General features: G+C 60.4%; 2 protein-coding genes across 2 annotated transcripts; both read right to left on the bottom strand.

Annotated features, from left to right (window-relative positions):
• Positions 1–68: 68 nt before the first annotated feature.
• AGBL2 (AGBL carboxypeptidase 2) lies at positions 69–4,206 on the bottom strand (the record flags this gene model as incomplete). Its single annotated transcript, XM_082000226.1, has 11 exons — positions 69–284; positions 926–1,175; positions 1,252–1,361; positions 1,452–1,549; positions 1,658–1,784; positions 1,924–2,086; positions 2,168–2,938; positions 3,016–3,166; positions 3,251–3,358; positions 3,450–3,626; positions 4,077–4,206. The coding sequence occupies 11 exons, from the start codon at positions 4,204–4,206 to the stop codon at positions 69–71; spliced, it is 2,301 nt and encodes a 766-aa protein (XP_081856352.1).
• FNBP4 (formin binding protein 4) lies at positions 4,180–16,425 on the bottom strand (the record flags this gene model as incomplete). The annotated part of the gene is made up of 17 exons (XM_082000415.1): positions 4,180–4,721; positions 4,918–5,075; positions 5,176–5,700; positions 5,809–6,039; positions 6,491–6,669; positions 7,226–7,323; positions 7,648–7,781; positions 8,084–8,188; positions 10,692–10,810; positions 12,888–13,098; positions 13,473–13,811; positions 14,068–14,191; positions 14,275–14,425; positions 14,593–14,782; positions 14,946–15,082; positions 16,017–16,100; positions 16,302–16,425. 17 exons carry the CDS (start codon positions 16,423–16,425, stop codon positions 4,631–4,633), a joined length of 3,000 nt encoding a protein of 999 aa, XP_081856541.1. The 3' UTR covers positions 4,180–4,630.
• Between the last annotated feature and the right edge of the window lie 731 nt (positions 16,426–17,156).

The raw sequence follows: 17,156 nt of genomic DNA, 5'->3' as shown, positions 1-17,156 counted from the left end.
GTGGGGCGGGCCCCGTCGTGTTGCCACGGCAACGAGGGAGTGTCACCCTGGCGACGGCGCCTGAGGCGTCAGCGCGGCCTGCAGGCCTGAGGCACCGCCATGGCAACGGGGCCTGAAGCATCGATGGGGCCTGAGGCTTCGCCGCGGCCTCCAGGCCTGAGGTGACATCTTGGCGACAGGGCCTGAGGTAAAGCCATGGCGATGGGGCCTGCAGCACCAACGGAGCCTGCAGGGCCTGAGGCACTGTCGCAGTGGCAGGGCCTGGAGCTGGGTGCCGGCAGCCTCTGGACAGGCGTGAGGGTGGGGAGCCAAGGGGGAGCTCTGACGAGACGGCGCAATGAAAACAGGCCTCACCACCCAGAGGCACAGCCATGGCACTGCCTTTAATCCCGAGCACAAGCACAGCAGCGTGGGACAGCGGGTGGCAAGGCCCTGCTGGGGATGACGAGGCGGGAACATGCCCTACGCCTGCGGGCAGCAGCCACCTGCCCACGCCGCTGCCTGCCCTGCTGCTGGGACAGCCCTGTTTTGACTTCTGGGTGTGTATCCTCTGAGGTATCACTGGTGACACCGGGGTGGTGGGCGCTCAGCAGCGGCCGACAGCATGACATTGCACTCGTGCCACTGTTCAGCTGAGCCCCCGCCGTGGTGGTGTGGCAGCCATCCCTTGCTCCAGTTGCGCTGGAAAAGGCCACACCAGAGCTGGCTCTAGGCTCCTCTCCTGCTGTGCTGCCTCCCCTCAGGATGCTGGGGAGACCCAGCTGCCTGCAGGAGCTGGAGGGCCCCAGTCTAGCCTGGGAGGTCACAGAACAGGGGTTAGACCCACTTGGAGCTCCATGATGCTGGGACAGCACTAGGGACAAGTGTCGCTGCAGGACTGTCCCTTCTGGGACCGGGTGGACCGTGCTTGTGGGCCCAGGCTCACCAGCATGCTGTCATGGCTCTGGCAGACAGTGTTTGTCTGGCGCAGGGCATTCCTCACTCTGTGGCTCCGCAGCCGCTTCTTTCTCAGTTGCTCCAGCTGCACTGGATGGCACCCTGTGACCCCTCGTGCCTCCCTGGCGCTTTGTCCCTCCCATCGTGAAAGTGGCGGCACCCGAGGATTCACTGGCTGGGCTGGGCCATGGAGGTGAGCCGGGGGCCCATCGGACACAGAGCTGTCAGAGCCGCTGGTGCTGTGTGGGGGAGACGACCACCTGCAGCCCTCACTGGCACCCCGGGGCTCTGTGGGGTGGCACGGCTGGGACATACCTGGACTCGAGCTCTGAGGCAGAGACATCGCTCCAGCTGCTGCCAGAGCCCAGCTCCCGTCCCAGCCGCTGCCGCAGCAGCGCGTCCACCTCCGACAGGCACTGCTGGAACTGCAGGACAGAGCCAGCATCACCGTGGCACCCACTGCAGCACCAGGACCAGCCTGGATGCCATGGTTTGAGCCGCGACTGCTGGCCCACCTTCGCAGGATCAGGGTCGCAGAAGTCGAGCAGGGTGTCGCAGAGGTGGTAGCCCAGTGACTTGAGGTCCTCCACGGTGAAGTGTGAGCTCCTCCCGCCTAGAGGGGACAGGGGACAATGAAACAAGTGGCAGCTTCCCATCCTGGGGACCACCTGCTCACCAACACACCCAACACTGTCACCCCCAGCCCACAGTGGCCCCTCACCCAGCGTGGAGCCACCGAAGGCCACCTCCATGGTGTAGCTGTTGGACACACCCATGCGCCACATGACGACCCTACCTGTCCCCGCTTTGCTCTTCTGCACTTTGAACTTGCAGCTGGGGAAAGAGAACTGGGGCCGGCCCCGGGGTCAGCACAGCAGGGGGATGTGTCCCCCCTCCCCAGCCCCACAGGGACACCATCTGGTGTCACCATGAAGCTCGGTGAGGATGCCATATCCTGGCTCCAAGGACAGCTCCGGAGCATCCCACCTTGTCAGGGGCATTTTTGCTCAGCATCAGGGGGAAGATGCGCTGGCACAGCCGTGACCCAATGCTGGCCCTGCCCGTGTCACAGCCATACATGAAGACATTGTTCTTCTGGCTGTGCCCGTGGAAGTCACAGTACAGCACCACCTCCCGCTCCGCCAGCACCCTGCACACATCAGGATACAGTCACTGACACACCTCCATGGGAGCAACACCATCCCACTAGCTCCCTGTGCCCCCACCTCACCTCTCCACCATGGCCCGCAGGTGCCAGACGCTGGGGAAGGAGCTGCGGAGTGCTGTCCCGTAAGCCCTGTTGGGGTCCCGGCCTGCCAGGGAGCAACGGGAGTTGCCCACCACCACCCCATCGGGGTTGAGCATGGGCACCACCTTGAAGACAAAGAGCTGGCGCAGGAGCCGGGCGTCGGCATGGGCGCTGAGGAGGAAGTCGAGGAAGCCCCGCATGGCCCAGGAGCCGCCGCTCTCCCCAGGGTGTGCGCGGGCGCTCAGCACCACCACCCGCTTGGCCGCCATGCTGGCAGGGCTGGTAATGGTTAGCAGGTAGACGGTGTTCCCGGCCAGGCTGCGGCATAGCGACCGCACCGTGCAGTACTGTGAGCGCACCGGGTCACCCGCCAGCGCCCCCAGGTAGCGCTGCAGGTCGGAGTAGGTGTAGGGGTAGGAGTGGGCAAAGAAGCAGGTGTCACCATCATGGGGGAAGCGCACCGTCCAGGAGAGGTGGAAGGCAGCTGGCTCCTCCCCACCACCACCGCCCCGGTAGTACCGGATGTCAGCCCCGACCCGGCGCCAGCCGATGCCGCGGCTCTGGGCATCCCGCTGGGAGTAGAGCAGTGGGCGCATGCCCTCACTGTAGAGGCTCTTGGGCTTTGCCAGGTTGGCGATGGTGAAGCGGTAGAGAGGGTCTCGACGGGTGTTTTGGACGCGGAAGTAGAACCACTGGGTGTGCTTGGCGGTGTACAGGTCTGGCCGCAGCATCAGCACGTACTCATAGGGGCCCCTGCACGACAGGACGGGCCACGCTCCGGCTCCTGGCCCCACTGCCACCCCCCCCTCTGCCCCCAGTCCCTCTCTTACACCTTGACAGCTTTCTGGAGGTTGCCGCTCTCAAAGCGGGATTCGAAGAGCAGTGTGGTGTCCTGGGGACCACCCAGGGGAGCTGCTGGCGAGGAGAGGGGGCCCGGGAACCCCCCAACCCGAGCACGGGTGAAGCAGGAGCCTTGGGGTGCTGCAGGGGGAAGCATGGAGGGAGGGAGTTGGGGGCCTGGGGAGACCAAGGGGACACCTGGGGGTGCTGCCTGCTCCTTGCTACCTGGGCTGAGGTGGTAGACGATGGTGCCCTGCTCCTTGCTGAGGACAGCCGGGGCCCACTTGTGACCTGTGGGCTGGCAGAAGGGCTCCGGTTCAGGGGGGACCCACTCTGGGAGGGGACAGGGACAGAGACAGGCACCATGAGCACAGTGGGGGTCTGGTGCAGGGGCGAGGGAAGGACAGCCAGAGTAATCCCTCACCAATGTGCTCGATAGCCTCCTCAATGACTTCACACTCGACAGGCCAGCGGGGAGCGGGCAGGGGACCCTGTGCCGAGGGAAGAGCGAAGAGAGCCCGCGGCTCCCCGGGGGACCCACGCTGCCACGCCGAGTGGACCCACCTGCCCTGGCGGGGGCCCAGCTCCAGTGCACCAGGGGCTGCAAGAGTACCAGGAGCTGCCGGCAGCCTCCAGTGTACTCCCGGCTCCATGGAACAGCTCCAGCAGAAGGGGGAGCCCAGGCTGGAAGGGTTGGGGTGGGGACAGCCCCAAAACCACCCACCCTCCAAAGCAGGGACAGGGAGAGAGCCCTCCCCACCCCCCCCCCCCCCGCCCCCGCCTCCACAAGCTCTCCGTGCTGGCAGGAGGCAGCTCAAGGCCCTGGGGCAGCATCGGCCCCAGTACCAGGCAGCAACAGGGTCTCACAGCTCAGCTCTTGCCCACCGCCCCACAGGCCGCCGGGGTCAGCACTGCCCATGCTGGGAGCCTCAGTGGGGTCCCCCGGGGACACAGGGCTCTTCTGCCCACCTGTCTTCTGGCCTGGGGGAGAGCGCTGCTGCAGCCCAAAGAGATGGGGACCGAGGGGACGCATCCTGCGGCCGGGGCTCACCTCGGAAGTAGCCATAGTAGCACAGGTGGCTGCGCATGAAGCTGTCATAGGGCTCCGGGACCAGCCCTCCACCAAATCCTGCCAGGCCCCCCGACCCAACCCGGGCAGCAGCGCGCCCCGAGGGTTGCATGGCTGCGAGAGGCCTGGCAACACCCTTCTCTGGCCCCTGCTGTGCCAGGGAGCCAGGACGCGGTCGCTGAGCGACCAGCAGCAGCAGCAGCAGGGAGGAACAGGGCGGTTCCAGAGCGGAGCTGGGAAAGGAGCCAGGGGGATTTTGTTATCCCAGCAGACACCCAGGAAAGTGGGGCCACAAAGGGCTCACATGGCCCCAGCCCAAACCAGGGCCACCGCACATCCTGGCCCCAAACTGCACACCCCCCCCCCCGGGCTTCTGCCACCACAACAGGGGCAGGGACAAGCCCAGCCTCCAACCAGACAGCATGTCCCAAACTGCTACAGTTTATTGGACAACGGTCAAGTGGTGAAGGGCTCTGAACTGTACATCTGTAAAAAAAAAAAAAAAGAAAAAAAGAAAAAAAAGAGCGCGGCACGCCTCATGTGCTTGATGCGGTTTTCCTCCGCTTCAGCCGCGCTCGCCAGTCCTCCGGCAGCGCCTCGAAGTTGGCGTTCCTCTCTGCCATACCACTGTGGAGACAAAGCAGGGGGTCAGTGCCCGGGTGGTGCCAGGTGACGCTCCCCACCACCCCCTTCAGGCTGGAGGTGCAGATCCCCTCTTTGCCTTTACAGGGGACAAGGGAACAAGCCCCCCAGAGGAGCTGAGCCAGGCAGCGTGCCACAGGGAAGCACTGCCGGCGCCGGGGCAGCCTCCTGGAGCCCATACCTCATCAGCTGCTGCTGCTTCCACTCCTCAATGCGCCGCTGGGCGGTGGTCTCCCGGTCCTCCTCGCTGGAGCTGGAGTTCTCCTCCTCGTCCAGCTCCCGCTGGATGCTCTGCCACTTCTTCACCAGCGATGGCATCTTCGTCTTGCCCTTCTTGCCCTGCACCAGAAATGCAACAGGCCATGGTGAAGGTGACTGGAAAGGGAGGAGAGGGCACCTGGCACGCCGGCGAGGGACCGGCGCAAGAGCACCCTCCTACCTTGTCCTTCCGCCCCTTCCTCGGCTTCTCTTTCTCCGGTGGTGGTGGCGCCTTGGGAGTGGGAGGTGGGGGCGTCTGAGGGGGCGGCGGGGGTGGTGGCTGGTCAGCAGTGCTGGCAGCGGGCAGAGCTCCTCGTGCTGGTGCCGGCTGCACGGCAGCAGCAGCCAGGCTGACGGGCGCAGTGCACTCCGAATAGCTCATGACGGAAGGCGCAGTGGGCGCTGTCACGCCCAGGTAGCCAGACTGCAGGCCCAGTGCGGCGGGCTGAGGGCCGGCGTGGCCCGGCGTGATGCGGAGGTTGGGGCGGCCCTGGATCTCGCCCTGCAGCCGCTGGCGCGGCCTCAGGGAGGCAAGGGGGACGGCCGAAGGCTGGTACTTGCCAGCAGCCATTAGGGGCTGGCTGTAGATGACGGGGCAACTGCCAATGGTGGCCGTTCGCTGCATCAGCCCCGGGGTCATCTCTGCGGCTTTCCGCTTCTGAGGCTTGGCGGAGAGCAGCGGGGCCGGGCTGGGTTCAGCGGCACCCTGGAAGAGAGCATGCCGCTGTGAGCGCCGAGCGGGGAGGGCTGTGGCCCCGAGGTGGTGGGACTGGCTGAGCCCCAGCTCTGCGCAGCTGCCGGCAGCACTGCTCACCTGGCTGCTGCTGGCACCTGGGCGCAGGAGAGGCTTCAGGGGAGCGTCTTCCTCCGTTCCCGGGGCGGGCGGCTCCTCACCCCCCTCATCTTCCATCTCCACTTCCTGGATCTCACCATCTTCTCCGGGAGGCGGGGGCGGCGGGGGCGGCGGCGGGGGCGAGTCTGGTGGAGGCGGAGGCGGCGGAGGCATTTCCAAAGGCAAAGGAGGTTGGAGGACCGGGACAGAGGACTGAAGCAGAGTCCAAAATGGAGTGAGCGGCATGAGAGACGTAGCAGGAACTTGGCCTGAGAAGGATTCTTTACAAAGGGAGCCTGAAGAATACATATTGACACGGGCTTGAAAACCCACGCTACGGACTGCGCTGCCTGCTCCTGCCTGCTGCCTCCTTGCCAGGGCCCTGCCTGGGAGCGGGCAGGCAGAGCTCAGGCCATGGGCTCGACCGCCGAGCCGCATGCCGCCTTCCCCGGCACCGCCACGCCACCTAAAACCGATGGGGACAGCTTGGACAACGGGAGCAGTGCTTGGCCCGGCTTCGCTAAAGCAACCATGAGGTACCCAGGGAGGGAGGCCAGCGCCACCACGTACTGCTCTAGCACTTCGTGGGGCCCCAAAACACCCCACTTCAGGGCCAGGACCCCCCCAACCGCAATGACCACCCTCTTCACGCCCCCAGCTGTACCTGTGGAGCGCTCAGCGGAGTCCTCGGTGCGCTCTCCTTTGTCTTTTGGAGGTGGTTTAGGAGGACCGTCGGCTTTTCTGTCGGTGGTCCGCTGTCCCTCCTCTTCGTCCTCCCCGTCGGGGAACTCCCATTGCGACTCTCCTGAGCGCTCGTTAACATAGAAATAGCGTCTATGCTCCCTAAATCACAAGAAAGAGAAGGAGGCTTTAGATTCCCTCCCCCGCCACCGACACTCCGAGGCGGGCCTGCCCACGACAGCGGTGCGCTCTCGCAGGGAAGACCCTCTGCAGCAGGGCTGCCGCTCTCCCAAACGCAACAAACAACTTTGAGGACAGAGGCAGGAGAGGCCCGAGCCGGCTCGCTCAAAGCTATTTGCATTGCTGGCTGCGTGAACGTCGCCCTGAGCCCCCCGCTCCGAGGGAGGGGAGGGCTGAGAAAGCAGGCCAGCACGCAGCAGAGCGACGTCTCGCTAGCACCGGGACTTTCAGCCGCCACCCTGGCTGAAAGTCGCCCTCCAAGAAGAGGCACCGGGGAACAGCCCAATGGAGAGAAGCGGCTGCCCCCCTACCCCGTGGTGCGCGGAGGTCGCTTTTATGATACTCTTGGTGTCAAACACACAGTGAATGCTAGAGAGAGGGAGCGGATCTGGGAGCTGAAAAACAAAAGAGCAAAGATTTCAAACAAAGGAAAATTAATCAAGAAAGCCAAATAGACAAAGAAATGTTTGGGTCTGACCTGCTGGCAGGAGACAGAAATCTTGTTCTTCATTCCGTCGATGAGTTGAAGTTTGTCCTTTGTCAGAGCTGTTGGTCAGAAGAGGTGATCCAGAGATCCTGCAAAGTTCACAGAGCTCTCGCATGCGCGACCCCCCAGGCCCGCCCTCCACAGCGCTTTACACTCGTGAGAGTGAAAACCAGCTCTGTCCGATCAGGGAATCAGCTCCGTCTCAAAGCACTGAGCACTCCGTTTGGATCCTCCAGTTTGGTGGCTGGCCCAAACTCTGCGAGTGCCGGACGTTTCTCTGCCTGCCCAGCATTGCTAACAGAAGCTGCTCTCAGTCTCCGAGAGGGACGGCGCCACGTCGTCGGGTGGTGATGGTCACATATCATGTCTGAGATGTCAGAGATGAAAGGTGAGAAAGGTAGGAGAGCGCGTACCTGTCCCAGTGGCAGGACCAGCCTTTAGGGGTGGCGTTTATTTCGTATTGTTTTAGCTGTTCGGCTGCATCTTGGAGTTTGCGTTTGAGGTAGTTTCCATTGAGAGCACCTTCTCGCCAGTCTGCAATGCGGGTCTAGAGGGCAAGAACCGGGGGAAGCCGTTGAGGGAGGCCGCAAGCAGCCCTTGGGACAGGACTCGAGGTCCGGGAGGCTCCCTTACAGCACGGGACTCGGGGGGCCAGGAGGAAGACACCGCCTCCGCGCAAAGCCATGCTCTCCCCCCGCGGAGGAAGGGCCCTGCAGGAGGTGGGTGGGCGCGCGGCGCCGCCGCGGCCACAAGGTTCACGCAGCACCCGGCCCTCGGCGCTCGAGCGGCGGACAGTATTTGATCCGCTTCGGAACAGAAGGCCGGAGCGAGGGGCGAAGGCTCGGTTACCTCTGTCTGCAACAGCAACATGTGGAAGTTGGAGATAGATTGTCTGTTGATGCCCAGGAACTCCAATTTACTAGTCAGAGTATTTGCCAGCTCTCCGATCTGAAACTGCCAGGGAGAAAGGGAAGAGTAAAGAGCTGCCCTTGGGTAGCAGCCCCGTGGCTCGAGGCCTTCCCCGGCAAACAGAACTTGGGACCGCCTGCAGCCCCTCAGCCTGGTGGGACTGGGATGTGCCACCCCAAAACGTGTGTGCCTGTCACCCCCTCCTTTAAGCCCCACTAACTCCTGCGTCCCAGGGATGGGGTTGGCGTGGGGTGGCAGGATGAGACCTCCTCTGCTGCCACGGGAGGTGCCAGGGAACCCTAACTCCTCCGTGCGGGCCCTTCCCTGCTCCCAGCCACAGCCGCTGGTGCTTCTCAGCACGGTCACCACTCGGCACCAGCCGAAGGAAGGTACGGGCTTGTTCTGCTTTGGCACCCTGGCTCTGGAGTTATGGCAGAGCAATCGCCAACGCAGAAAGTGTTATAAGTATAATACTTCAACCATTTCCCAAAAGGAATGGGCCAGGATACAATTTCAGACTTCATCCATCACCACTTTCCAGAGAAACTAGCTGGAAAGAGCAGGATAGGGGTAACAGCTCTGGATTTACTCCTGAGCATCATCTACGTTAAGATTCAGGCCAGTCCGCAGCGACCACCATTACTCAACCCCAGTGTCCCATGGGAGCGAAACCTCCAATTTGGGCACTGCATGGGGACACAGGGATCCCCCGTGTCAATCCCTCTGACCGAGGGGACTGCGTGAAAGCAGCTACGAACCAGAAAGCCATCAAGAGCAGAAACGGGGCAGATGCCTGCAAGCGGCATCACGATTGCTTTAAGGAGGGCTCTAAAAATTTCTTTTTTCCTTCACTCTTCACAAGGGGCTTTGGAAGGTCCCCAAAGCCAAGAACGCAGCGCCTGTCTCTAGAGAGGGGGGCGGGCCAGACAGACAAGCAGTGCTAGAGAAGCCCGAGGCAGGGAAATGAGTTCCCGCCTTAACGCAGCTACGTAGAAGCCAGGGAAGATCCCACAGTAGAGGGTGACTTCGCAGCGGAGGACTCGGTGGATCTCCTGCAAACCAGAGAGCCAGCAGAAGAGAGATTACCCCAAACCGATAAAGCAAACGGTACCAATTACCCCAGGAGACGGCATTCCTCCAACAGCTCTAAAGGGATCCTGCATGGGAAAGCACCACGCTACAGCACTCAATCCGTCACAGAGCACTGCCAGGACCAGGAGAAAAGGGGACAGCAAATGTGACAACTTAAAAGGCTTTGGGCAGCCCCCTGGGGTGCAGCAGCCAAGGAGTGTGGCCCCGCTGCAGGCTTTTTTTCTTTTCTTTTTTTTTTTTTTTTTTTTAATTTTAAATTCAATTTAGGCATCAGACAAGCCTCATGTAGATGCTATACTGAGGGAGGGCTCAGTGGCTTTGGACAGGGAACATCACATCTCAAAACTCTGCTAGAGTTCTTTTACGGGAGATGCTAAATCTGTCACAAGGACAGTAACGAAGCCCTTCCCTCGCACACCAGAAAAATGATTAAGTGGTGGGAAATGAGGGCAGGACCGGAGGTCAGCTTTCGCTGCAGGTTTCCACAGGGCTTCTACCAGGAGCCGGCAATTCCCGATCCGTAAACCATCTGGCACAGGGAGGTGACAACATCTGCTAACAAAATGAAATTATTCGGGAGCCAAATTTAATGCTGCAGGAGATCACACGGTAACAAGCGACTGGGGAATCAAAAGGAAAAATAAACAAGATCTCCCCTACCACTCTGCGTAACTGTCACCCAGAGCCTGTAGCTCCACGTGCCACTACTACAGCTCAGGAAGGGGCTCTGGGAATCGTTCAGCTGCAGCCAAAAAGAGCAAAACCAAGGCTCGGAAGAGAAAGTAGCAGCATGATGCTGCAGAAATCCCCAGGGTTTCCCCAATTTGCCATTAACAACTTCAAAAAGCAATGCCGGGCGAAGGACTGAGCGAGAGGTACCGGCAGCCTCCAGACACAGAGAGGTTATGGACGAGGAGTCTTCAGCCTGGAAACGGGCAGGTGCCAAAGGACTGTAATATCGTTATTGGTGAAAAGAAAGTCAAGACAAAAGTGTTTGCTCTCTCTCACAACCAGACCCAGGGCTCAGTCTTCATCCCCCCCACACCCCCTTTATTTTTATTTTTATAACACTTGGGAGGCTTTGCTGCTGGCTCCTGCTGGAGACAAGACACCGGGCTGCAGAGACACCGGCCCAAGCCTGCAGGGCTGTGCTTTAACAGGGCCAGGGCAAGCTGCTCTTGCAGCTGTACTGGGATCTGAGGTTTACAGCTTCAGCAGGGGTACGGTGCTGCCCCACCGGCAGCGCAGGATGCAGGCAAGGTCTCTCCAACCGGGCCAAACCCACAGCCCAAAGCTCAGGTGTCCCCAGCACGTCCCTCCGCACTGCCGGCAGCACGGTGAGCCCCTGGGAGAGCAGTGAACTAGCCAGGGCCTGGGGGAGCTGCCGAGCGCCCAGCCATGTCCCTTATGCGAGCTGGGACAGATCTCACCAACACACACCTCTGCATCTCCATACCTTTAGGTCCTGCTCCTCCTCTTCTATTTTTGGTGCCACCTGGGCTTTTGCTTTCTCCTGGGGCTCCTCAGACTCCGTCTCTTTGTCTGAATTTGCATCAGCTGCTTCTGTGCTCACTGCTGCAGGGGAAGAAACAACAGGTCAGCGCTTCTCCCACTACTGCCACGGCGCTGCCAACAGCAGGCTGGAGACACCGTGCCGGGGAGCCAAAGCTGCTGCAGGAGACGGCAGGGAAAGAGCCAGGACCTCTTTCCTATAGGAGCTGGTGACAAGAGCCTGGAATTAAAGAGAAAAGAGTCACTGCCTCTGCATTTTGATGGTGGAGGTCCTTCCAGAAGGAGGACGACAGCACGGGAAGCAAAGAATTACAGCTGCTACAGCGCATGGGCCAGAAGGAGGAACAGCCTGGAGCACAGGTCTTCAAGGAAGCATGAAGAGAGCTAACTGCCAGGCAGGCAATTGTTAAACTCCGGCAGTTTAATAATTTGTCAAGAAAAGGTATCGGGTATTAAATAAGTTGAGACAATTGTCAAAGACTAAAGAGCTCCCAAAAAGTTGTCAAGACCATAAGGTTTTGTCTCTGCCACATCACAGGACAGCAGTGACTAATTCACTGTCCAAGCGACAAATTCCAGGGAGGGATGTTTTTCGAGGGACTCCTACCAAAAGCCCCTGGGGAAAAAAACCCACATTCCTGGTGTGTCCTGGTGCTCAAGGGCAGGGCAGGGCAGTTCCCTCAATCACCCTCCAGCAGCAGGGTGCTCAACTTTAAACAGGTTATTTTAGAGTAACAGCTTCCTGTTCCCCAGCTAAGTACAGGCACCGCTGGAAGGAGCTGGCTCCAGGGGCATTCTGCTCACGAGCCTGTGAGGCACAAGGAAAAGCCCTCCAGTAAAACCATCCCTCAGAGCCACCCTGGACAAAGTCTCCGACTTAATGCCAGCCCTGCCACCCAGATCACGCCTCTGCCTGAAGCACACACGTCAGGGCCACATCAACCCTCATTTGAGGCAGGCACTGTCTCCCACTTCAGCAGGATGCAGCCTGCTCAGGGAACTTTCATAACCAGTTTTTCCTGGGAAAAGCAGATGTCTCTCATTCAGCCAGCCTTCTGCGCCAGAGGGGCTGCCTCCCTCTTTGCCACAAGGCAGGCAGCTGGCCCGAAGCCTCGCACCAGGAAGGGACTGGCATCTGGGAGTTGGGCTGCCAGGCACAGGCTGTTCTCTCAAACGCTGCGGCCAGCGCGTTTCGGGGAGCGCCACTCTGGAGGGGCTGGGGAGGACTGGAGGGTTGGTACCCGCAGCGAAGCACAGGCTGCAGCGGAGCACTAACAGCTGCAATCACTGGACTTCCCCAAGGCAATGGATTTATAATGATGCTCTGCAACATCTGCCAAACTGCTCTTAATATATATTTGCCAACAGTCTCTGAAAGACTGCAGCCGTACCATGGGGAAGCAGAGCGCTAACAGGAAGGCAAGCTCTGCTAAGGAGTGGTTGTTGCTCAAGTGTTGTATCCAATGCACACACGGTATCAAACCACCCTTATGTCAGCCAGGTCTTCCTCTAAGCGAGGTCCTGCTTTACGTTCCCTACACGCCAGCGAGTGCGGAGCCGGAGCGGCTCTGAGGGAACACCTCAGTTGTCTGAAATTTGGCGACTCTTACCAGATGACTTAAGACACACAACTTGAAAAGAGGAAGGTAACAGTTCCTCACATACCACGGCTGGGATTTATATGTCAGGAGGAAAGCGGAAGGCAGTGGGACGTGAAGCAGCCGTTAATCATGCTTCTGTGTCCCTTCTCCTGGTAACAGCATTGAGTACAGGCACTCTATTTAATTTTCCTGATACAGTGTTGAATGTAGGTGCTCTCCTGTTTATTTTTTTTAATTATAGAATAAAGGAGAGAATCTGGCAGAGCATCAGCTTATCCCCACGCTGCCCTGAGCTCGTGAGACTCGTGCTGCCGGCTGCAAGCTCGGCTGTGTAACTCTGGTGACAGCCACCCCTCTGGGCCTGTCCCCTGCCCGGCACACGTACCTCACCACCCGTCCCGGCTCCTCTACGTGCCGTGTGGGGCTCTGCGGGCTCCAGGCACCCCGCGCATCTTCGGGGAAACAAGACCCCGGTGGGAGAGGGGCTGCGGCCTTTCCAAATACCCGCTCCTCCCTCCGAAGGGAGCCTTCCCAATTACCTGCTTCTCCCGCTTCCGGGCTCTCCCGGCCTGTTTTGCTGGAGCCTCGACTGGCTGATTCGGGGCTGGTGGCTCCGACAAACAGTTTCCATTTCCCTCGCTTGGAGGCCAGCCTGCGGGTTGCATCCTGCGAGGCCGACTGGCTCCCATCGGAGAGAGGGCTGGAGCCTGAAACGCTGCCATCGCCTTCCTCCAAGGCGCGCAGCTCCGCCTGCCGAGACATGACAGCAAACGGCATTTCAGGGACCTGACCTAACCTGAAGAGCAGCTGCAGTTACAAGTCACCCGTGAAAGAAGAGCAAACGGCTGCTCTAATCAGGGCGCTGTGTTAATGGCAGCGAAGATGGAGCAAGAGCTGGCTGACAGCTGTTGACTCGCCAGCAGAATGCCCACATGAAGCCACAGCTGATCCGTACCCAGATCATAAGGAGCCCAAGCCCATATAGGAGCAGCATGGGAAACATGGGGTCACTCTCCTGAAGGACGCATGACAAAGACACAAATGTCTGCTGCTCCCAGTTTATTTCCAGCTATTCCTTGGCTGCACCCATGGTCTTGTTTAGGTGACAAAAATTTCTCCCTTACCTTCTTTCTCTCCAGCACCATCTCCAGCTCGAGGGTGTCTTGCTCCTCCTCTTCCTCAGCGCTCTCCCCCGACTGCACCACGCTGCACAGATCCTCCTGCAGCGTGTCTTCCAGGGGATCCCTGCCAGGCTCCAGCTCTTCAGGGGCAGCCGCCACCTCTTCCGCTTTCGTCTCCTCTTCCGGGAGCGGCTCAACCTCCTCTTTGCAGATCACCTTTCTCCTCCAGCGCTCCTCTTCCTCCTTCACCACGTCAGGCAAGAGCGGTGCCAGGAGGGCTGCAGCCACCCCCTTCTTCTCCTCCTCACTGTTGGAGAGCGCCTGCACGCCTTCATTCACTTCCTGCAGGTCGAGCCCCATGTGAGCTTTCCGGCAGCAGCCGCCGCTCCCTGTCCCCTCACCCCACCTCTACACCTTCCCCAAGCAGCGGAGGAGACCGCAGCCCACAGAGGAAGGAGCCTGGGTCGCCCCATGCTCCTAGGGCCCCTCTTCGGGCTGCGAGCGCAGCAGAGCAACCCACCCCCTGCCAAGAAAGCCCAAAGGGGCGCCTACAAGCCCCGTGGCAACCAGAACCCGGTGCTGGGCCCGTCTGACTGACCTTCTTTACTTCCCGCTTGGCAAGGCTGGCCCCACGGCTGATGCTGCCTGGGGCAGCCCCCTTCTCCTGGGGGTACAGCTCTGCAGCCACTACGAAGCTGCCGTTGGCGCCTGCCACGGTGCTGCTAAGGAAGAGGGGAGGGAGTGAAGAGTGGGTTTGGGGACAACATCCCAGTGCCTCCCTCACAGGGCTGGGGGTCTCTCCCACCTGTGCTGGTAGTGCTGCAGGCCCTGGACCTGCGTTGCCAGGTACTGCGGCAGCTCCCAGGTCACCTCGTTGCTCTGGGTGTTCCAGTAATAGTAGCAGCCCGTGTTCTCATCCCACACCTCCTGCCAGTCGCCCATCTCCAGCTCCCCCACTGCCAGGGTGACAAGGACAGGCCATCACCCATGGGACACGCAGAGCCGGACCAGTTCCCCAGGTGGTTGTCACCCCCTTTCCCTGGCTTGTCACTGCCCTCGGGGTCCCTTTAGTGAGCAAAGTGGGGGACAGCAGCCCCCTACCCAGGACAGGCGACGCACTCACCTCCTGCCAGCGAGCACTGGGTGTCATACTGCCACTCCGGGGCCGGCGCAGAGCTCGCGCCGTTGGCAGTGCCCGAGGACTGGCCCGAGCCCGACTCCTTAGGCTCTGGGCGGGGAGGTGTCGGGGGTGGTGCGGAGGAGGCGGTGGAGGGCTCAGCTGGCTGCGGAGGAGCCGTGATGGCATCGATCTCCTGTAGAAACAACGTCACGACGCAGACTTGAAATCCCAGGGGAGGCAAAAGCAGAGCCAAAAGCACTCATCGGCAGAGGGCAACGTCTCAGGGCGTGAAACCACCCTCTTTCCGCCCCCTTACAAGGAGAAATTCCCCTCGCGCTCCCCAGAGCTGCACTAACCGCCAGGAAGTCTGCCAGCGTGCTGTCGATGTCTGCCGAATTATTGCCATTTGCGCCTGCGGAACGGGCCGATTTCTCCAGGGTTTCGCCCTCCTCGTCGTCGCTGTCTGCGTAGGCACCGAGCAGACACAAGCCTCCTAGCCAGGGCGGGGGGAACAGCAGACACTCAGTGAGGGGGGGGGCCAGAGCGTGGCACGGCCCACCTCGGAGCCGCCAGCGGCAGACCCGACCCCCCCAACTCGGGTGGTCCCACCACCACCCTGCTAATCCTTTGAGGGAGGAGCGGCACGGCCGGTTTAGGGGGACAGGGACGCCTCTCCCAGGAGCATTCAGGGGATAAACAACACCCCAACCTCTTCAAAACATCCATGGGGACATCTTCTGACCCCCAAAATTGGGGTGGGGAGGCAACACACCAGCCCCCCAAACACAGTGGAAGTGAGAAATACCCTCCCCAGGAGAAAGAAATCAACCACCACCACTAGAAGGAAAAGACAGCTCCCCACCCCTAAAAAAAAAAGATGGGGAGGGGGGAATATCATATCCTGCCTGCAAACCACAGAGAGGGGAGTCACCACTCCCCCAAAACGCCAATATTTTAATACTAATTATTAAATAGATATTGAATTTATTTAAGAAATAATAATAAGTAAAAATAAAAATAGACAGAAAAAAATCACCTCTTCCCACCCCCAAAAAATACACTGGGTGGAATAAACTCTCCTCACCCAAACTTTTAAGACGAGAAATCAACTCCCCATCAAAATACACTTGGGGGGGAGGGTGTTTCATCATACCACCACCCCAAACCCAGTAAAATGGAGGCAATAAGCCTGCTCCTCCCGCCAAATTAAAAAAAAATGAGAGGGGGGATCACCTCACCCCCTCAAAGAAGCACTTAAAGGCTATATATATATATATATATATATATAAAAAAAGGCACTTAAGGAGAAACAATCACCCCAGGGGAAAAAAAACCCCTCCTCCCTTAAAAAAGGAGGGGGGGACACGTCATATTTCTTTTTCTTTTTGAGGGGTTAGATCTCATCTACTCCCCGAGGGACCTCGTACCTGTGGGCTTGACGGCGGCGGCGGGCGCGGGGGGCGGCGGGTTGGGCGCGCTGCGGGGGGGCTCCGCCACCGCTTCGGGTTCGTCTGTGAGGAAAGAGCCGTTAAGTACCGGGACGGGGGGGGATGAGGCGGGGGGCGGGGGGGGGGGGGCGCGGGGCGGAGCTCCGCCCCCCGCCTCCGGTACCACGACTAGGCCGCAGCGCTACGAGCAGGCCGCGCCGAGGCCTCACAAGGCCGCGCCCCGCCAACAAAGCGCCCCCCCCCCCCATCTCCTTCCGCCATTACCGGGCTCCGAACCCGAGTCGACCCCTTCAGCCGGGGGTACCGCCGCCTCGTCACGGCGGGGACCGGGAGGGGAGAGCTGGAGGATGGGTCGACGACCCGGTGCGACGCGGGACTTCTTCCCCATGGCGGCGGCGGCCGGAGGCGGCGGGAGCGGCGCCTCAGGGCTGCGGCCACGCCTGCGCGCTGCGAGGGAGAGGGTGGGGCCCGTGCGTATGCGTCACAGCGCGGGGGGTGGGGGTTCCCCTACGCCCCGCCCCTCGGGCGTAGAGCTCCCGCCCTCCCCTGGAGCCTATAGCCCCGTCCTGCGCTATAGCACGGTGGTGCTGCGGTAGGCTATAGGTGCATCGCACCCTATAGCGTGGTTGCTGTCCTCCAGGGCTGTAACCCCATCCCATAGCATAGTGGTGCTTCTAGGGGCTATGGCCCCTTCTTACCCTATAACACATATACATGTAAGTGCTGGGCCTTCAGACTACAGTGCTATACTGCCCCTCAGCCCTACAGGGCCTTCCTAGGCTTTAGTATATGCTGGCCATCCTGCCACAGTGCTGCCCCTTAGCCCAAGGGCTCAATATGACCTCCTAGTGGAACCTTCCCTATAGCTCTGTGCTCCTTGAGCCTATAGTGCATACTGGTGCATATAGCTCCATCCTGTCCTACAGCACACTACCGCCCCACAGCTCTGTCTGGCCCTAGAGAGCAGTGCTGCCCCTTTGCCCTACAGCAGAGTACCACCCCATAGCCATATAGCTCCATCCTGCAGTATGGCACAGTGCCTTCCCTGGGCCATATAGCTCCATCCTGCCCTATAGTACAGACCTGTAGAGAGTTCCCTACACAGAAGGGCTGTAGGCA

The sequence above is a fragment of the Phaethon aethereus genome, assembly GCF_964289735.1.
Source record: "Phaethon aethereus genome assembly, chromosome: 5".
Taxonomy (NCBI): Eukaryota; Metazoa; Chordata; class Aves; order Phaethontiformes; family Phaethontidae; genus Phaethon; species Phaethon aethereus.
Note: the sequence above shows the minus strand (reverse complement) of the source record. Positions and strands in the feature narration are given on the sequence as shown.